The following is a 22,901-nucleotide window of genomic DNA, read 5'->3' on the forward strand; positions in this document are numbered from 1 at the left end:
GGCTCTCAAACAGCTGAAAAACAACAAGGCACCGGGTGATGATGGAATCACGGCTGAGCTTCTGAAAGCAGGCGGAACGCCGGTACTAAAGGCTCTTCAGAGGCTGTTCGATTCCGTCATACTTGAGGGAAAAACGCCTACGGCATGGCACAGAAGTGTGGTGATACTTTTTTTCAAAAAAGGCGACAAAACCTTGTTGAAAAATTATAGACCCATCTCACTTCTGAGCCATGTCTACAAGCTGTTTTCGAGAGTCATCACGAATCGTCTCGCACGCAGGCTCGACGACTTCCAGCCTCCCGAACAAGCCGGTTTCCGAAAAGGCTTTAGTACCATAGACCACATACATACGCTACGGCAGATTATACAGAAGACCGAGGAGTATAATCAGCCACTTTGTCTGGCGTTTGTGGACTATGAAAAAGCCTTCGACTCGATCGAGACCTGGGCAGTGCTACAGTCTCTCCAACGGTGCCAAATTGACTATAGATACATCGAAGCGCTGAAGGGCTTGTACGAAAACGCCACAATGTCGGTCCGCCTCCAGGATCAGAACTCGAAACCTATCCAGTTGCAGCGAGGGGTGAGACAGGGAGATGTCATATCTCCGAAACTGTTCACCACCGCCCTGGAAGATGTTTTCAAGCTTCTGGACTGGAGCGGATTCGGCATAAATATCAACGGCGAGTATATCACACACCTTCGTTTCGCGGACGATATCGTAGTCATGGCTGAGACCGTGGAGGACCTAAACACAATGCTCGATGGCCTCAGTAGAGCCTCTCAACAAGTGGGTCTTAAAATGAACATGGACAAGACAAAAATTATGTCAAATGCCCGTGTTGTACCCACTCCTCTGAAGGTTGGAGACACTACACTCGAACTTGTTGACAATTATGTATACCTGGGACAAACAGTCCAGTTAGGTAGGTCCAACTTCGAGAAAGAGGTTAATCGTCGAATCCAACTCGGCTGGGCAGCGTTCGGGAAGCTTCGCGAAATTCTCACGTCCGAAATACCGCAGTGTCTCAAGACAAAAGTATTTGACCAGTGTGTGTTGCCAGTGATGGTGTATGGCTCTGAGACGTGGTCGCTTACTATGGGCCTCATAAGAAGGCTCAAGGTCACCCAAAGAGCGATGGAGCGTGCTATGCTCGGAGTTTCCCTGCGTGATCGAATCAGAAATGAGGAGATCCGTAGGAGAACCAGAGTGACTGACATAGCCCGCAGAATCGCTAAAATCAAGTGGCAGTGGGCGGGGCACATAGCTCGAAGAGCTGATGGCCGCTGGGGCAGGAAAGTTCTTGAGTGGCGACCACGAGCTGGAAGACGTAGCGTGGGCAGGCCTCCCACTAGGTGGACCGACGATCTGGTAAAGGTCGCGGGAAGTACCTGGATGCAGACGGCGCAGGACCGGTCTTTGTGGAAATCCTTGGGGGAGGCCTTTGTCCAGCAGTGGACGTCTTTCGGCTGAAACGAACGAACGAACGAAGGTACTCTTAATAACCCTTTGCAAAAAGAAAAACACTAATTTCTATTATTTATTGTATCATATTTTCAGTATACTGCAAGAATCGAGGCTATAACAGGAACACTTAGTTTCAGCAAGAAGGGGCTATGTGTCACATTTAAAATGAGAGCATTTAGCTGAATCGGAATATGAATCATCATTTATTTGCTTTAAATGTGGTACAAACGATGGATACAGATAATGGATCAGGAGGTTTCACAAATTTGACTTTTCGGTAATGCATATATCGAAAAATGTATTAATGATATAAGTGTTTTTTCCTCTTTTTAATCTATCTGTGATCAGCCATTACCCATTATCAGATTAAATTGAATTTGTAATAATGACAGTTCCAGCTCTGCATATCCCATGATTTGTCACCTCGATTCTTTTACAATAAGTTTTCAGATTGATGCTATTCGCTTTCTCCTGAGCCTGAATGCAGAATTCTCAGAATTTAGAAGGGATGCAGCAAATAGATTTCATGACGGTCTAGTCTTTGTTTGTAAGCTTTACAGGAATTTTCTACACGCTCTTTGACGTTTGGTATCACTTCAGTGGACTTTGTAAACCGGTCGATGCCATAAATGTCTACATGGGTCTTAGGATGCATTTGTATTTAGTTTGTTCTCCAAGCTTCTTCTGCCCAGTATGCATTGCATATCACGAAGTTTTTTTTCTATGCATGCATAACAAAGCAGGTAGGATGCAGTCTAGGATGGTACAAAGTGCCTAAACACTCTCGTCTTGAAAAGGCCCATTGTCTGTTGATTTGTTCCCTTTTGTTCTTAATGTGATCACGTCAGGTAAGTGTTATTGTTGGACAATCTCATCTTCTTAGGGCAAAGTTAACATGGATAGATTTTAATGGTATCATATTACAATTAATTAATGATTTAACATGTTAATATCAATGATATTAATAGTAAACATAAATATCTGGTACGAGACATGTTTCACGCAGGGGTGACCTGGCTATCATCTATCCTGGCCATCAGGAAGCCCCAATTTCACTCCAGCTAACTTTTTTTTTGTGGGGTTACCTTAGGGGTTAAAATATACTCTAAAATCCAACAACCATGCAGCAACTGAAGCTGAACATTCGTCATGAAATCGAATCTATTTCGAGTTAACTCTAACGAAAGCTTTTCAAAATTTTGATGTCAGATTGGAAGAAAAGTCCGTAAAGTTGTAATGCGAAAGTCTAGGTATTTTATAATCATACTTATTCAATCGTGAGTGCAATTTAATGCATGCATGTAGGTAATAACTTCATACAATGGTGATTATAAATATATGGTAATTAGTACATGGAAATTAGAAAACGATAGTTTTTCTTAAAAATTTCCAAAATCTGCAGGGTATGCAAATATTGTCTTACTATAACGTATGGAGGCCAAAGCACTGATTCTATTTAAATCAACAACGTGGATCTACCTTCAAAATTCTAGTTTAAAAATAAGGACATGGTAAATAGAAAAATTTAAAACCAAAGATATGGTAATTATACTCTTACGCAATTCATCGACGGAACGCCAACGCAATAGACGTCTACTTGCTTACAGGTCATAGAACTAACTAAGGGCTCGCGCCGCGCGCGTAAATGATGTGTCAAATATTATTATTTAGGCTTGTGTGCCCAAAAACAAAAAACGTCACGGGAATTAGGATTTTCCCTCGGACAAGCAGTTTTTTAATTCTAATTATTTACAGAATGGTTCTATTGAATAGATATTTTGCTATGCATAAGACAATCTTTTATACTCTTTAAAATGTTGAATGGAGTAAACCAAATCTTTACGACATAAAAATTACAGCCAACTTTTAACATTAAGTCGGTGTGCGGACGCGTAACGGTAATTAGAGAACAGAGGTTCGTGAAATTAATTTAGACACAAATACTTAAAATAGAGGCGTATGATTTAATGCACAACTGGATAGGGTTGTTAAGTAACATATAAAAATACTTGCATGTCTCTATTTTGTCATTTTTAACGATTTAACAGCCCGGACACGCAAAAACTAGCTCATCTGAGAATGGCCGAATTATATAGTCAAGTAACCAGTTTGACAGATTCAGCTACCGCTAGGTACTTCTGCTTTACACGTGTATTAGTTTATTTTAGTTACAGGCAGTTTTTTTTTCTATTCATGTAGTAGTAAATACGTAACTAGTGTTTTCATTACGTCACTTATGGAGATTATATTCGTCAACACTAAGCAGCTACGTCATGAAATATCTGGTTCATGACGTATTAAGTCTTTATTAATAATGCTAATTAATTTTGTAACATTATTTGTGAGCCTTGTTTTTTAAGATCTCTGAATCTAATTTAAGAATATGAGCTTTTAAGTAATTACGTAGTTCGCTTTGCGATTGCACTGCTTAGGTGGGTAGATAGATAGATAGATAGATAGATAGTCATTTATTGTCAAAACTGTGCATACATTGTTGTTACATGGATGTTAAATAACACAGGAACCGACAGTTTGCCCATTTCGGACGTACAATATAGGTAGGTAAAGAGAATAATATAATTTACAATGTTACTTAAGTGGGTTGTCCATATTTTAGAATTTCAACAATGATTAAAATATTCTTCTAAACTATAAAAACATTTCATTATTAGCCAATCTTTAAGAGTTCTTTTAAATTGCGGACCTTCTAAAGCCTTGATAATTTTATGCAACTTATTGAAAATCTTAATTCCCATGTTGGTGTTTTCAAAGATTTAGGAGAAAACTGCAAATAGGTATAACACATAAAGTCACTTTTAACATTAATTGTTTTTTATGCTTGGAGATGCAGACGCTAAAAAATAATAAAAATAATTCCAAAATATTTTTCATAATAGCTGTTTCGACCTTAAAAACTTGACCACCTTTAAAATATTTTGTTTCTATCACAGACATGCCATACCTACACGTTTCTATCTTATGTACCTGCTTGTATTAAAATACCTAATAGGTACCAAGAATATACTCACATTTAGCTACATTGAAGTCTGTAATCGGTTTATCGAACCACAAACTTGAATCTTTTATTGACTCTACGTTTATTAATATACTTTACTAAACCTGGGTTGCTCCATCTTACTTTAACAAACGTCAAAATCAGCCAATCTCCATACAAAAACACCGGTTAAAGTTACGGTTACGATTGCAACTGGGCCTTAGTATCCACGAACTTTTTTTTTTGCACAAAGGGAAAGCCTGATGGAAAGTAACGATCAGTCCGAAGGCGGAAGCAAGCTTTTTCTGAAGTCCTTACCCACTAAAGAACTCACTATCTTACCTTCAACTACCAAAACACATGCTTGTCAGATAAAAATTTGTAAAAAATTGCATTAAGTACCTATTTCAACTTGAGCAAAACAGGATGGAGAACTTTATGTTTTTGAAGTTAAAACCATGTGATCGCATCTCGCATCTCGCGTGCAAAGCCACGGGCAACAGCTAGTAGAATATATTCTTTCATATCAATATTCGTAGGTTATAAAATTCAGATGCGTGAACATCTTTGGGTCGTAAATAAAAACAAGTATGAGATCGATGAAAAGATTTCAACAAATTAGACATTCAGATTTTTGACATTTAATCTGATATTCGCAATATTACGACTTTGTTAACCTATAATTAAGGCAGCACTTAGATTAAGTTAAATACGTTGTAAATATTGATTGTCTTCCAGTGTATGTCTTGTTGGTTGTCCTATTAAATAAAATAAAATTTGTTCATTTATTCGAAGTGTTTTTAAGTTCTGTACGAAAATTTTAGTTTTCATTGGTAGTTGGATTGCTGCTGCATATCTGCCGTGGGGAGGATGCATCTGAAGAGTATGTTGAACTCCTTTGGAGTAAGCCCATCTACAGTGTACGGAAAATATCGTGTATTTTCGCATGTATCTACCACCTAGTCTATTTCAAATCTGATAGATTCTTCCGTCACTAGATGTAAGCAATGATAAATCTTCAAAGGTTAAACAAAAAGTTTAAATTACTGTTACCCATTAATGATACTGACTGACTCAGAGCGGTAGCTGCCAGGGTAAAACCACATCAAGAAATTCTCTTTCCCTTGCGGATACGTACACAAAATTATAAATATCCACTAAATAAACAAAAAAGAGTATTTGCACGACATTCTCGACATGCAGCCTTCACTTTTTAGGTTTACGTGGTCCATTTGTACTTGTGAAAGGACAAGGTGAGGGCCACTGTCCGCCAAGAACTGGATTGTCAGCCCTAGAGTTCACTCGCCTAGGACAGCCGATGTCCTTGATCTAAAAGGAGGCCATAAACCAAGCGAATGTTGGAAGGTTGGAACGTGTATTGGTCTTTGATCCCATCAGAAACGTGTTTGACCCAGCTGCTTCGAAGATGCTTATTTATTATTCAAATATTATACATATCAGAGAGAAGAAGTACCTACCTATCGCTGTTTTTAATCTTCAGTGTCTCATTAAATAAATCAAAATTAACGGGAAAACTTCTACCAGGTTGAAACATGCTCTAAACTCACTGTTATTTACCATCTGTCTCGTACATCCTGTAATTTATTAATCATCAGCGATTTCAGAAGAATAGCAAACATTAGATCATAGGAGATAGAAGAAATTGTAACCGTGATCATACGTACAGGTTTAGGAAAATAATTCAAATTTTCTAGCTCCTAAAATCGCAATTTCTGGGGCCTCGACTTGCTAAAATGCAACTTGCCATTGTGTCATTCAATTTGAAACTTAAACTGCAGTTATTAAGGCTCACATCGCTGAGTCTTTTAAACTGCATCGTTTTGCACTAAGCAACGTAAGAATGTAACATAACGCCGTTGATGTGTTTATAGTTTGTAACCTTATATGCCTACATGTTTAACTGGTTGCACCGACATTTCATATTAACATTCAACGATATATTTTGTTTTCTTTTCGTACTACAAATACTCACTCCATGTTTGTAGATCGGAAATTTCTTGAAAATGAGCTGTATGTGTAATTGTGTATACTAAAAAACACAGATGATGTAAAATACTCAAAGAACTCGTGACTATATCAATCTTCAAAAGGAAGCCTAAAAAATTAACATCAACAGTCAATGAAACTTTTGTTGTTTCATAATATCTTATGGAGTAACCTGTGTCAAGATGATAGCTTTTATTTTAACTCCTCCTAATGAAACCTAGTCAAATTTCAAGATTTTACTCGCTCGTTTCATCCTTTTCATCTCTTAGGTAACTAGCCAAAAACAAATTATGTAAAGCAAGGTCTTATATTAAAGCTCTAAGTGATACTTAAAGCTTTTAGAAAGTGTCAAACGTTCTTAATAGTTACAATTACATATTTGTTCCTTCATCAAGGACGACGACTAAGCCAGCGAACTCTTAAGGGCTCGTAGGTCTCGAGGCAGACCTACGGCCCTCACCTTATTCCCTCACAATTAAAGCTCTTAACAAGTTGCTCAAGCGCCGCGTAAGCTCGTTTGTGACAGGATGCAATTTCGGCAAATTAAAAATTATAACAAGGAAATTAATGGCGTAATTAACGCGATCCGCGCGAGTTACAGTCAAAGAAATAAATCTGACCAGATAAGTTAAAACGGGTCTATTCCTACCTCTCGTTCCCACCGCTGCAACTCCTGTGTAGCCAGGATCCTACTTGCTTGACTGCCTATAAAAACCCTACCAGTGAAGATCAAGTTTGTCCCGGGGAAAAGTTAAACCAGATAAGCTATTGATCGAATCAGAAATGAGGAGATCCATAAACGAACTAAAGTGGCATAGCCCGACGGATTAGCAAGCTGAAGTGGCAATGGGCATGGCAAATAGTACGCAGAACTGACGGCCGATGGGGCAGCAAGGTTCTGGAGTGGAGGCCACGTACCGGAGGCGCAGCATAGGACGCCCACTCACAAGGTGGACCGACGGCATAAAGTTAGCAGGAAGGCGCTGAATGCAGGCCGCCACCAACCGGCCATTGTGGAAATCATTAGGGGAGGCCTATGTTCAGCAGTGAACGTCCTATGGCTGAAATGATGATGAAGCTACTGATTTGATATTCCTAAAATTATATACCTACTACAATAACTTTATTGTTTAACATAGCAGCAAGCTATAGCGATTTCGCGTAAAATTGCTACCTATAAAATAATCTTAATCAAAGTCCGTAGCAACATACTCGTAGAGTCCAAAGGTCATTGATTAGGTAAAACGAGCTCCTAAATATTTATAAATTTAATATTCGCCATTATTCATATTTTCATTGATTAAAGGAGTACTTAAAGGTCACAATTATAGGTACGGGGCTTAAATATGACATTTTTGTATGAGATCCCAGATTGATGAATCGTTCCGTGTTCATGAAACTAAAAAACCATTCGAAAAATTGTGCCATCGACTCATCAACACAATAATCCTTATTAAAAGCAATGTTAATGAATAAAATTGTTAATTACTATTTCAACTAAATATTTGTTACGTCACCGATAATTTCGGATAATTTCAAGGGTTAATTACCTGAGGACCTTATTTATAATTGGTCCATATTGGACTCATTATTAAACAAAACGCCTTCGAGAATTTAATGCAGATGTTATTATAGCCTTCATTATGATGATTTTATTTAATGAAATTCTTTTAATACCATCAAAACCGGCTTGGTTTTTCCTGTCTATGTTTGTCTATTTTTTAAATAAACAACTTCGACGGGTTCATCCAGTGTCTTAGTAGCTCAGTTGGAAGAGCAGTCGCCCGGCAAACGAAAGGTCGTGCGTCGGCCTTAGGCAGTTCGATTTTTTCAAGTTGTTTATTTAAAACTAGCGGCCGCCCGCGACTTCGTACGCGTGGATCCCGTTTTACCCCCTTCATCTATCTTACGCAGTTTAGATTTTTTCATACAAATGTTTTTTCCCGCTAACTCCCGTTCCCGTTGGAATTTCGCAATATCCTGTTGTAACTAAGCTTTAAGTTTACTAAGGGACCTGCATGCCAAATTTCAAGCGTCAACTTAAGCGGTTTAGATTTTTCATACAAAAGGATTTTCCGGTAATTCCTGTTCCTGTGGGAATTTCGGGAATTCCTTTCTTAGTGCACCTCTACGGTACCTAAGCTACGTCCCTTATAAATTTCAAGTGCCTACGTTTAGCCGTTTAGGCTGTGCGTGGGTATGTCAGTGAGTCAGTCATACAAAAGGAATTTCCCGCTAATTCCAGTTCCCGTATGAATTTTGCAATATCCTGTTGTAACTAAGCTTTAAGTTTACTAAGGTACCTGCATGCCAAATTTCAAGCGTCTATCTTACGTGGCTTAGATTTTTTCATACAAATGTTTTTTCCCGCTAACTCCCGTTCCCGTGAGAATTTTGCAATATCCTGTTGTAACTAAGCTTTAAATTTACTAAGGTACCTGCATGCCAAATTTCAAGCGTCTATCTTACGTGGCTTAGATTTTTTCATACAAATGTTTTTTCTCGCTAATTCCCGTTCCCGTAGGAATTTTGCAATATCCTGTTATAACTAAGCTTTAAGATTACTAAGGTACCTGCTTGCCAAATTTCAAGCATCTAACTTAAGCGGTTTAGATTTTTCATACAAAAGGATTTTCCCGCTAATGCCCGTTCCCGTTGGAATTCCTAAGTATCCTATAACCTGCCCAGGAGTATGAAGAATAATTGTACTAAGTTTCGTTAAAATCCGTCAAGTAGTTTTTGTTTCTATAAGGAACATACAGACAGACAGACAGACAGACAGACAGACAGACAAAAATTTTACTGATTGCATTTTTGGCATCAGTATCGATCACTAATCACCCCCTGATAGTTATTTTGAAAATATATTTCATGTACAGAATTGACCTCTCTACAGATTTATTATAAGTATAGATTTAATGTGAGAAGCGACTCTAATCGCTTAGAAATTTTAATTACGTTTGTCTATATCTACATCTACGAATATCATAGATGCGAAACTCTATCCGACCATTTGTCTATCTGTCACCAACAAGCTCACGGTCAAGAGACACCTAATCCGCTGAACGGATTTGCATAAACTTAGATACCTAGGTATATATCTTATAGATAGACCTAAGACACAGAGCCTGTTGCCTGAAAACAAAATTCCTGTTATGTGTTACCATAGGGATCACTTAAAAATTAGGGATTGATGGTGAAAACGGGCATTATTGTCTTAGATCTAAAAGTTTTGTCGCGAAAATAAGAAGGAATTGATATAGGGGATGAAATGTAGGGGATCCTATTTTCTAATAATGGAGCTTTTAATTAAAAGCAGTTTTTAATCAACATACTTGCGAATCTTGCGATACACTGTGACACATTGAAAACTTGAGCAAAGCCGCGGGCAAATTAAAGTTGCCTGTGCTTTTAAATGGCAGCTAGTTTTAGATAAAATGCGCAAATCATGCGCAGTAACAGATAAAATAAACAGGAGGTCACAAGTCTCATCATAAAAATTCAATCACCTGTTGAATTCGATAAAAATTTAAAAACCAATAAGGTTAAAATAGATTTATTTCAATATAGCTGTGCCCGCGACTTCGTACGCGTGAAAACCCGTTTTCGCAACATTTTTCATTGTTGCTCTGCTCCTATTGATCCTAGCTTTATGTTGTATAGCCTATAGCCTTCCTCGATAAATGGGCTATCTAACACTGAAAGAATTTTTCAAATCAGTCCAGTAGTTCCGGAGATTAGCGCGTTCAAGTTAACAAACAAACAAACAAAGAAACTCTTCAGCTTTATAATATTAGTATAGATATTTTCAAAGAATCAAATATGTGATTTTACTAATAGTACCTCGCCGTTTTGTTTACATTTGCAGTTTTATCTTAAAACCTCATTGATATTTTCATTGTTAAAGAGCTGACCCGGAAGCCAGTAAGTAGAGTCCATAAACCATAGTCCATAAAGTCGATTTACATCGTTTTGTTAATGTTTAATTAATATTATATTAATAACTTTCATGTTATCTCCACAAATGGTTTGAAGAAACATAAAGTTTATTATTTTATTTCCAATAAAATTTACCAAAAATGACTTCTTTTTTTTGTGCGCGGCCATATACGTAACACAGTCGTATTTTTAATTTGCATTATTCATCCAAGAAAATAAAAGGGACAAATTTTCTAAAACATCACATAAACTTTATTAATAATCAAATACACTTTACTTCAGTTTTTTTTTCAGAATACTTATAGTTTTTTAGCCTTTTGTAACTTGTCGTTCATCCCCAAAGGACGTAAACCTTTTTTATTTGACATACAACGTGGCCATGGAAGTTGGTTTGTTTCGATAGAAACTTAGTAAAAACATTAAATAAATAATAAATAAATCTTGGGACAATTTCACACAGCGCCAGCTACTTAGCCCCAAAGTAAGCAACTTAATGCTTGTGTTATGGGTGCTAGCTTAACGGATATACTACTTATAATTTATTTTTGAATACATACATATTATACATAGTAACACCCAGACCCGTCACAGAAATTAAAATTCATCATTTCAATTTCTGCCCGGCCGGGAATCGAACCCGGGACCTCTCGGCATAGTAGTCCGTTCTGAACCACTACACCAAACGGCCGACAGAAACATTATAAAGATATGAAACACAAAACATTCCGCTTTTTTGATATGCAAGTGTATTATTTTTAGGGTTCCGTACCTCAAAAGGAAAAAACGGAACCCTTATAGGATCACTTTGTTGTCCGTCTGTCTGTCTGTCAAGACCCTTTATCTCAAGAACGCGTGGACGTATCAAGCTGAAATTCACATGAAATACTCAGGTCTATTGTCCCTTTAAGCTGTGAAAATATCAAACTTCTAAGCCAAGCCAATCAAAAGATACAGCCGATTATGTCGACATTTTCAACAAATTTTCGACACTCGCAAAGGAATCAAAACCTACAGAATACTTCCCGTAAACTCAGAATCTTGAAATTTGGCACGAAGCATTGTCATATAATGCTAATATAGGAAAAATTGCGAAAATCACATTTTTTTAGTTATATAATCTTAAGGATCAGAGGTGAGAGTGCTTTTTAAAAGTAATGTACGGCACCAAACATAACCGAAACCAATAATTCCACAAATCAAATTAACGTAATAAAGAAATATGCCTATGCCAGAAATAATAATCTAGGTCACAAATAATATGACAGTCCCTGAACCGAGAGAACGTCCGTCACAGCCAAGCGCTCGAGCAAAGTGTCGCGGTGCGCCGGCGGCCGGTTTCTCGTGCCTTCCCACTCTAAGACAGAGACAACAGGATCGAACGATATGACGTCACGCTGACGTAGCGGGTGTTATTTCTAAGACGGCCGTTCCTGATCGTGCGGCGTCCTCGACCGCTGCCTGCTCCCCATCAGCCACGGCTTCTTCCGCGCGCAGCATAACCTCGCCGACGTTTGAAAACTGGTCTGCGCAGCTCGGACCCGCCAAAGGCTGGTCATCGCAGCCCTGGTCCGCAGGAAGCTGATGCTCGGAGCCCTGAGGTGCAGCTTGAGGCTGACCCTCACCAGGTTGGTTCACCCATGTTCGGTTTCATGGTTATCATCCGTTGCCGTCAGCAGAGGCCATATTTGCATGCCAACACTACGCCTTGGGTATTAAAAACCCGCGGCGTCTGCCTGGACAGAGCCAGAAACTGACAGAGGCCGTATTTGCATGTCAAAATTAACACTTCGCATCAGGTATTAAAGACCATCAACGTCTGCTTGGACAGAGCCAGAAACTGACAGAGGCCGTATTTGCATGTCAAAATCAACACTACGCATCAGGTATTAAAAACCATCAACGTCTGCCTGGACAGAGCCAGAAACTGACAGAGGCCGTATTTGCATGTCAAAACCAACACTACGCTTCAGGTATTAAAAACCATCAACGTCTGCCTGGACAGAGCCAGAAACTGACAGAGGCCGTATTTGCATGTCAAAATCAACACTACGTATCAGGTATTAAAAACCATCAACGTCTGCCTGGATAGAGCCAGAAACTGACAGAGGCCGTATTTGCATGTCAAAGTCAACACTACGCTTCAGGTATTAAAAACCAGTCAGCGTCTGCCTGGACAAAGCCAGAAACTGACAGAGGCCGTATTTGCATGTCAAAGTCAACACTACGCTTCAGGTATTAAAAACCAATCAGCGTCTGCCTGGACAAAGCCAGAAACTGACAGAGGCCGTATTTGCATGTCAAAGTCAACACTACGCTTCAGGTATTAAAAACCAGTCAGCGTCTGCCTGGACAAAGCCAGAAACTGACAGAGGCCGTATTTGCATGTCAAGTGAAAATTCGCCATCCTCCAAGAATGCTCCGCAAGCCCTTAGAGTCCACTTGCCGCGCCGCAGGCCCGTGTGTTCAGCGGCCTCCTGGGTTTTTCGATGCAAGACCCAGCCAGCAACTCCAAGTCATAGCGGTGATGCGCCAGCGCCCGTTTAAACTTGTATGGGCAGCACGTTCACTTCAAAATACACGCTCGGCCTTCCTCTGCACATAAAATATCAAAATTATGCACATATTCGTAAGGATCGTCTTCTTCTATGTTCGCTCGCGAACCGAACATTGCTCGTTCGTTCGCCGAACGCTCGCCGCTCCCTCCGGTCACGCCACCAGCGGGCAATGTCCGTGAGTATACAAGGGTAGATAAGAAAAGAAATACAAAAGTTACAGGACCTTGTTTGTAGCAAACCAGACAAAACGCCAATATTCCTGTTCACTACGTCCTCCCTGGTAGTTGCGCGGGTTGCGCTGCTGCTCCTGCTCCATGGCCCAGGGCCATCGCATCCACAGGAATGCGCCTCTCGGAATCCAGCAAAGGCAGCGCACGACACTCAGGGTCAGAGCGCGATATTGTCAAACCACACATGTAATGCAATAAATGATTTGATTTGGAGTCGACGGTAGTACTACTGACGAAGACGTGGGAAGGTTACCCACTACATAATTATTTTGTTTGGTCAAACCAAAATTTTCACCAAGACGTCGTCTTGTGATCCATCACGAAAACCACAAGAACTATCGCGTTGCTTACAAGATTTTGAAAAGTCGTCACGTACAAAGTTGATTCGACCTCCTGACTTCCGATTCCTCGCATAAAACGATAAGCCGGGATTCTATTAAAATAAAATTAAAACGCATCAAAACTAATTCGGAAATTAACGAAATGTCCGACCCGCTGTCAATCAAAATATTAACGGGTACTTTTTGCACTAATAATGCGGGTATTATGCCACTGAGCTGGGATTCGACTCTAAGCAAAAACCCACACTTGAAGACCGACTCCCACTCGAATCCCCCAACGCTGCTTTTGAAAGCTAGAATCGACAAAATGACCAATACAAAACGTGCAATATTTATTACTAGGCTTGTTCTTACTCGGACACTGAACGGATCTTAACGGATCGCTCCAAACTAGTACAATTGGTCAAATGTAGTTAGTTCATTTTCGTACACCGATTTTTTTAATCAGATCGGACGAAAAACGTCTTTATTACTATCACCTTTAAGTACAATGTCGCAAAATACTCGCAACACACTCACAGAGCCGAATCCATCTCGCACGCGCGCGCTTGTCACCAATTTAACGTCTCGTTCACACCTATTTATTCGTGATCGGCTGTACTAAAGTGAACTAAAGGAATTGCTTCCTATTAGTACATAGTACATGTACTACACAAGCCTATTTATTACTCCTCCCATCATCCGGTGTCGACGGTGACGGTTTCGCAGTCGCGTCGCGCAGTAGGACCGCACTCTCCGTATTTAGTTTCCTTTGGACAGCGCCACCCTTTTTATTGCCCATACTGCCGCAAATGAGACACGTAACGATTCCATCACAAACAAGCTCCAGAAAAACATTGGACGGTGTCACTTACAGTTGCAATCCACCCTCAAACGAGTCAATTCGCGACGAAATTTTCCCAAACACATCGTCGCGCGAGCTATGGCGGCGGCCGTACGAACTGTCACACACAGCGCCTACAAAAATCACTATGAGGGCTACGTGAATATTCACGATTCCCAATAGGACTACGACGCGGAGTGCGTACACATCGCCTAGGTGACCTACCTCGATACTCAATACTCAATCGATGCACACGTTCATTTAACGGCGGCATTCAATATTCGAACAAACCCGTCGTTTAACTAACTTTTATCACGACACTGTCTACGAGAATAATCACGTTCTTTTTTTTAATCTAGACGAACGCCTGGTCATCTTAACTTTTAACACTGCACTGATAATCACAAACTAAGGCAAAAATAGATGGCAAAAACGGTTAGAACGCGTGGTCAATCCCACTTCTGATCTTAAGGATCAGAGGTGAGAGTGCTTTTTAAAAGTAATGTACGGCACCAAACATAACCGAAACCAATAATTCCACAAATCAAATTAACGTAATAAAGAAATATGCCTATGCCAGAAATAATAATCTAGGTCACAAATAATATGACAGTCCCTGAACCGAGAGAACGTCCGTCACAGCCAAGCGCTCGAGCAAAGTGTCGCGGTGCGCCGGCGGCCGGTTTCTCGTGCCTTCCCACTCTAAGACAGAGACAACAGGATCGAACGATATGACGTCACGCTGACGTAGCGGGTGTTATTTCTAAGAATAATATAATAAAAATATTTTAATAAAACGAAACTTACTACCTTATTTCTCACGAACAAATAAAGGTATCAAATTGAAATTTATACAAAATACCTAGGTCTATTGTCCCTTTAAGCAGTGAAAAAATCAAACTTCTAAGTTAACGCGATCAAAAGATACAGCAGTTTATACCGATACCTTAGACGAATTTCCGTCACACGCTAGGGAATCAAAACCTACAAGGTACTTCCCGTGAACTCAGAATCTTGAAATTCGGCACGAAGCAACGTTATATATAGTACAGATAAAGGAAAAATTGCGAAAATGATAAATTTGAAGATACATAAAATATTTTTTTAATAATTATAAACTTACTACCTACCCTTTTTCACATGAACGCGTAGAGATATTAAAGTTGAAATTCATATCAAACACTTCTTAAATCTAATTGCCTCTAAACTGTGAAAAATTCTAAATCAACGCAAAAATTCAAAACGCTGAGGTAGGTACCTACCTATAATCATACCGCATATTTTGAAATTCGCCACTACTCGCAACGGAATCAAAACTTAAAGACTACTTCCCGCTGACATTGAATCTTGAATTTTGGTATGAAAAAAAGCTTGTAACAATAGCTTAAGGTAACCTAACAGAAAAATCCGAAACCTTTTAAAATTTTTAGGCACAGTAACTAGTTAAACCAAAACAAAGACCAACACAATCGTCATTCAATCTAAATATTATGGTGATTAAAATGTGTCCCCTCTCTGTAAGTTCCAAAATAAGATAATATTAAAACTAAAAAAAAATATGATGTGCATTACGCATTACCATGCAATTGGTTTGAACGATATCTAGTAAGTAATTTGATTTCATACGTCATAAATTGTAAACCGCTACGTTTGTACGACGGAACCCTCGGTGTGCGAGTCCGACTCGCACTTGGCCGGTTTTTTTAATCAGAATTTGTACTACTTAGTGTCATCTTAGTGCAATATTTTTTTAAATAAAGTCTTATTTATTTATGTATCAAAAAACCTCATTCTCCTCTTAGTTTCGCATATCGTGTGGTCGCGTCTTTACATCATCCTATCTAATAGGTAGTCGAATTGATTGAAATCCAACCTATTAATAAATTATCAACTAGAACATCCGCATTGTATTTGAGAAGGGACGCAATAAACTTTTACAACAAAGCAACAACACCTGCGCATACTAATATCATTTTTCATACAATTTTTGAAGCCTGTTTCGCCGATTAATAGCATCAGTCACAATTTGCATTTCCAGTTTAACTAGCCCAGGCCTTTTCAAATTTCCTCCTTATACCAGGGTTTCTCAAACTATGGGTGGTATGGTACGATGATGGTTCGTATGATGGAACCGTTCGTATGAACATTGAGTGGGCCCTGCCTATAGAACGACACACCACCCTACCGATCCGTGTCCTTTATTAAGGTATATTGGTAACGGTTCAACTTCCTATAGATGGGTCCCGAGTTTGGGAACTTGTATTAGATGAGTCGTAGCTTGTATTAGATGAGTGAACTTTGGGAACCACTGCCTTATACAATCCGTTTAGATTTTTGATATTTATCATTTTTAGCAGTTGTATTTGATTTATTATTGAATCTTGCCCAGGTGGTTCAAGTTTAAAGTCCGTTGGCTTTTATAAATAGGGGATCCGACTTCCTGTTCAAGGTGATTCATTAAAAATGATTTAATAACTATCTAAAGGTCATCAAAATAAATATCTAAAGGTCCATAAGATCAAGTTTATGGGATAAAGAGGGATAGATTTGAAAAAACCCAAGGATAGATTTGAAATTAAAAATTAAATGTAGAGCAAGCTAATATTTCTGACACGCTATCCTACGGCTAACTACCATATTTTTGAACGAACGGTAATAAATATCAATCAAACTAATTTAATTACTCATCGAATTCTATATACTTCAGACTTCACCATACCATTTATATGCCCATGTTAACATGGGCTAGTGTCGGCTCATATACCCATTTACCTAACACCCTGTAGATTTATTATTTTATTCAAGACAATCAATTACTATTTATATCGCCATATAGCCCACATACGACGGTTCTTGTCTTCCGCAACAAACCCAAATATAGCCCTTGGAGTACCTACGTATTGGGCACAATAACATAATTCCGGATTAACAGATTCTGGTTTAATCTGTAGTTAATGATTAACAATGCAGTGTACTTAATAGCCTTAGTTCTTTTCAAATGAATTCCGTCCACTGCTGGACAAAGGCCTCCACCACGAATTACCAAAACAACCGGTACAGCGCTGCCTGTATCCAGGTGCTTCCCGCGACCTTCACCAAATCGCTGGTCCACCAAGTGGGAAACCTGCCTACACTTGCCTAATATGATTGCGGTCAAATACCTGTCTTGTTACGCATAAAAAAACTTTGTTTTCCCCGTGGTCGCAACTTTTCTGCAATCAGTTCATCATCCTAAACTACACGAGTACAACGAGTACTTACATAGGCCAAAAGTGTAGCGCCGGAAGTCTAAACATGCTTGCCATATTTAAGTAGGCAACCTACGACGACAGCCGAGTTCAGTGCCTTTAAGTCTAGCATTAGTCATTTAGTATTTTGCCTAGCAAGTACATCGACACGTTTGCGACCAAAAGTTCGTAGGTGTGTTAGGACACACCTATTTAAACTTGACCGCAGAGCGCGGTGACACAACTTGACTCAAGCCGTGGTTTTGAAGGCCAAGCTTATTTGCTATTCATTTACATCTGCTGAAGATTATTTATCCACGATTTTTCAGCGATTGAAGTTATTTATACAAAATGCTAATGGACGGCGCCTAATTTTTAAAATCAAAAATGAGATTTTTTTTATGCAAAACAAGGCAGGTAAGTATTTGACCACAATCGCACCTGATGTTAAGTGGGATGCAGTCTAGGATGGTACATATCTGTCCTGTAAGTGCCTATTCACTCTCGCCTTGAAAAGGCCCGGATTATAGTCTTCGGGAAAGACAGCAGCAGGAATCGATAAAAAGGATGGATTCATAGCCGCAGAATCTATGAAGAACTACTTCACTGTTTAGGTTTCTTTGACGCCCAAGCTGTGCTTTCTGACTGAACAGGAGTTGTAGTAGTTTTCTGTGGAAATACTTTGGAACCTAATATTCCAACCCTAATTAATTATAGACTTGTAAGCTAACATTTTGTTTCAGCCTATTTCAATTCCTCAATTTCCTCAAAGACCGGTCCGGCGCCGCCCGCATCCAGGCAAGCTAGCATACTATTGATAAAAGCAACAAAAATAATAAACTAATGCATTTCTCTATTATTCCTCACAAGCTGCGTATCATCGTCTAATGATTTTCTTATGACTATTTAATGCACAATTTATTAGAACAATTAAGTGCCTCAGAGTAACCGTGATCGTTATTTCAAGGCACGAGACTAGTAACTTTTGGAACGTGTTCCGGAGCCGTTAAATATCGTTTAATTAATGCACTGCGTCCCACCACGACCGGTCCGGTACCGCACGCGACATATTAGTAAGATCTTTACCGAAATACTATACAGGGTGGAAACGTTAAGTGATCTCACTCGATTATTTGTAAACTATACAAGATATCGAAAAACTGATTGCTGATCCTGAAAGTGCTTTACAAACTCTTTCAAACGGTACCAATAATAGGTTACAGAATAAACTGGAACTATTCGAAAATTCAATGTTTCTAGCTTCCATACTAAATGTATGCCAGCCACACAATATTAGAAGTGTAATTTATTTTTTGTTTAATAATAAACTTAAAAAGTCGGTTAAATAAACTCGTAACTTGCATCTTATTTAAAATTATTTGTGGAAAACATTGGTATTAGGTTTTACTTGCTATAATATTATCAAGAGATGAGTGCCATGACTGTGATAGATGTATGGAAGATGGAAACATTGAATTTTTGGATAGATCCAATTTATTTTGTAAGCTATTGTTGACACCGTTGGATAGAGCTCGTGAAGCACTTTTAGGATTAGTAACTAGTTTTGCGATATCTTGTGTAGTTTTTAATATTATGTAACTTTACCAAATGTATGGAAGCTGGAAACATTGAATTTTCGGATAGTTCCAGTTTATTCTGTAACCTATTATTGATACCGTTTGAAAGAGCTCGTGAAGCACTTTCAGGATCAGCAACTAGTTTTTCGATATCTTGTATAGTTTAGAAATAATCGAGTGAGATCACTTATCGTTTCCACCCTGTATAGATTTGTTGTTTTCTAGCACGTATTATGTAACCTTTATCTGACACTTCTTTGCATGAAGTTTATTTTTATTCTGTTTGAAGAAATAAATATGCATGGGTGCGAAGCATAGGTACTATCTAACAATACAAAATCGAAACAATACAGCCAGATTGATTCATGTTATCAATGTCCTTCTAAACTGGAAACCATTAACTATCTACAGTGCTTAAGTATATTATTTTCCATTTATATGTATCGAATCGCACCGTGGTATCAAATCCAAAACCTGCGGTTTGAGCGAAAATAGCCAAGAGAGTCAAGATTTCTAGTCTAGTACGCTTTTTAACAAACAATATCAAAAATTTATATTTGTAATTGAATCGCAAATTGATGACTGATTGTCATAATCGGAAACCATGTAGTCTCTTCAAATATTTTTGTTAATTTTAACTAAAACATGTTTCCTGTGTAATTAATCTTTTTTGCATATTATTATAGTAACGCGTCCATGGTGTGGACTTTAAACTATTTATTTATAGCTAACTAGTTGCTCACCGCGGCTTCACCCATCACTATAGTCGTGTCGTCATTGTTATTGAAATTATAACGTCATCATCGTGCGTCACAAGTTTAAAACAAGTTACTTAATAAAATATTTAAATAAAATACGCTTTATTTATAATTTTAATGACACGATTTTATTAAATATTTCAACCTTTCAATATTTTTTCATCCCCTATTTCACCCCTTCTATTTTGACAAACCAAGTTTTACAAGGTCTCTCTAAAATTGTCTCTGTCTACTCTAATAAAATAGTTGCCAACAATAAAAAATGCTTTTGTATTTGGGTACACTGATGATGTTACATACTTAATTTAATGATATACTTATTTAAAATATCTGCTTGACTGACTGAGAAAAAGTTAAATGTTATGTTAATATGTTATACTAACGCCAAATCTCACATAGGTACCTTCTTAAACATTCGAATTTAAAGTCCAACAATTGTATTGGTCACAAATACGGAAGATGATTTTAATTCCTTTACAATTACTATTGTTATTTTACTACTTGAGCCCAATTTACCTTAAAATAAACTAAAATAGTTGTAAAAAAAAACTCGTAGAACTACCTGTTTTAAGTCCTTCAAGTTCTATTGTTGAATCATAAACCTTAACCTTTCTGGATGTCATGCCTTCCTGTTTAACTAACTTAAAAAGGAAGAGATTTAAGTTAGTTAATTAAAGTTTGTTACCGCAGAACTCGGTCAATTTTATTGAACCGATTTTAAAAAATATTTTCGATTTTTAAGTTTTTTATTTAATATGGTAAGATCCCGAGTCGATCCCATTTATAATATCAATATTGGGTCAGTAATTCAGTTTAAAAATCAAAATTCCTGAAAAAAATTTATTATCAACCATGTAAAGGAAATTGTGGATATTGGTCAATAGAATAGCCTCAACGAACTGTCTATAAGCTACTAAAATCAAGATATAAATAAATAAATTTCAATAAAAAAGACTGAAACAAAGTGCACTAAAACGTAAAATAAACAAACTACTAATTTGAACTTAATATATTTTTGAAGTCAGTTTTCTAATTTTAAACAAAAATATGTGCAGACATTGACCTGCTAGTTGAAATGTCAATTAATCGCACTAATCGATGATTGCTCAATTCACCAAAACTGAACAAAGCATCGCATTTGCATGTTTTTTACAAAAATAAACACGCAGATCAATTTCCCAATTACTATTGTTTCAGTGTCAGTGGCAGGTTAGTAAATGACTCAAGTATAATCCGCGCCAAAATAAACTGGTATGTTTTGTAACAAATGTATAAACTCGAATAATATTGATATTATTGCAAAGTGAAGTGACAACTTTTTTGTCCTAAAAGATATAAAATAGCTGAAAAATACACCCAGATAAACTAGAATAGCGGGTTTTGCTTTTCAAAAACATTTTAGAGTGACGTTTATTTAAAGCTCTTTGGAGTCGGTCTCAATTGTTTTTGAATATTTTTTTATCCTAATGCATTTACAAAATTTCTCCGTTGCCTCTGGTATAAAGAAGACCTCCTACAGAGATCTGCGTGGCGATCATATGCATTAACAAAATTAGTTGAATGATCAAAAGTTACCAACCTTAAAAATTGCCAGCCTCCATTGGCGCGGATTATACTCGCGCTCCGATATACGGCTGCGCGTACGCACTCCCAACATTGCCACCCGAGCAATGGCGTCGCGCGCCTGCCTGCTGCTCGCCCTCGCCGCCGTCGCCGGCGCCCGCGACTGTATCGAACTCACGTTCCCCGACAAAACCATCACCGACTCCATCATCAACAGCACCATCATCAAAGTAAAAAGCCAAAACAGTGAACTGCCCAAAGTAAACGTGGTGCGGCTATGGGACGAGTTCCCGAAACTCGTCGTCCCGAGGAACGGGACGAGCGAGCAGTGCCGACGGGAGAGCCAGCAATTCCTGGATAGCCTGGACAACCTGGAGCTATGGGCGCTGAAAAGTAATTGCATATTTTTAATTTCCATTTAAATTAATTTATTAATTACGTACGGTAAGTCGACACATGAATCAGTAATTCTTTCTATACCCTTATTTGGGCTTTTCCAGTTCACTCTCATTAAAACGCATATATTAATAAATACTTAACTATCAATCATTTAATTCATTATAATATTTATTATAATACATAAGTAATAAATAATTAAGCTATGACTGTATCAAATGAAAAAAAAATCTTGAAGTAACAATATTTATGGTAACGTTCATAGACAATATTCTAGGGTTTTTACCATTTAGATGTTTCATGAAAATATTCAAATATTTATAGAAGAATACCTAGAACTTTCAACGCTACCCCCAACAAGTAATTAAAAATTCACTATGTGTTTTAATTAATACAATAATATTTTCATTTAAGATAGTTATTAGGTATGCATGCATGCAAGTTTTAAGTTTTCGTGTGTTTCATGAAGCTTATTTTTTATAAACAAAGGTAGACATAAAAACTTTTGCATGTACGTGTAAACCACAGTTTAAACTAGTAAATTGTTTGTAACGTTTTGATTCTGTAACGATTTACGATTAAGTATGTAGTTTTACAGATTAAGAAGCTTACACAGACGCCGAAGGATTTTCAAAAACATAATACCTACCTAATATTTAGTAATATTGTAGCCCGTGAATATTTAAAATAATGGACCTTTCAAACGGTGATAGACTTTTTCAAAAAAGTTAGAACAAGTATAGTTCCAAAAATTAATAAACAAAGTAAATAAATTCCCATTCTCATAATAAACACTATTAATATTCGCAGTAATAATAAGGTACACTCGTATTAATAGGTCTTAATTAATTTGTGAATCTTGCACATTGAATAATAAATATAGGGGTGCTTGGGAGAGAATAGGGTAGGAAATTTATAGTGACCTATATTTCAATTTTTACAAATGAAAATATACAAAATTGTCTTAGTTAACCTTATTTGGCACCTTAAAACTCAAAACATAGCAAGTGGTCAACAGAAAA

At 37.8% G+C, this 22,901-nt stretch overlaps 1 protein-coding gene across 1 annotated transcript in view; it reads left to right on the top strand.

The window, feature by feature from the left end:
• The first annotated feature begins 21,562 nt into the window (after positions 1–21,562).
• The window catches only part of LOC135073379 (nose resistant to fluoxetine protein 6-like), a 34,294-nt gene continuing 32,955 nt past the window's right edge, over positions 21,563–22,901 (top strand). Inside the window, exon 1 of the mRNA XM_063967533.1 lies at positions 21,563–21,876. Within this exon, the coding sequence (XP_063823603.1) occupies positions 21,591–21,876 (286 nt within the window). The 5' untranslated portion in view covers positions 21,563–21,590. The remainder of the gene's footprint in view (positions 21,877–22,901) is intronic.

Source organism: Ostrinia nubilalis, chromosome 7 (assembly GCF_963855985.1).
Source record: "Ostrinia nubilalis chromosome 7, ilOstNubi1.1, whole genome shotgun sequence".
Lineage (NCBI taxonomy): Eukaryota > Metazoa > Arthropoda > Insecta > Lepidoptera > Crambidae > Ostrinia > Ostrinia nubilalis.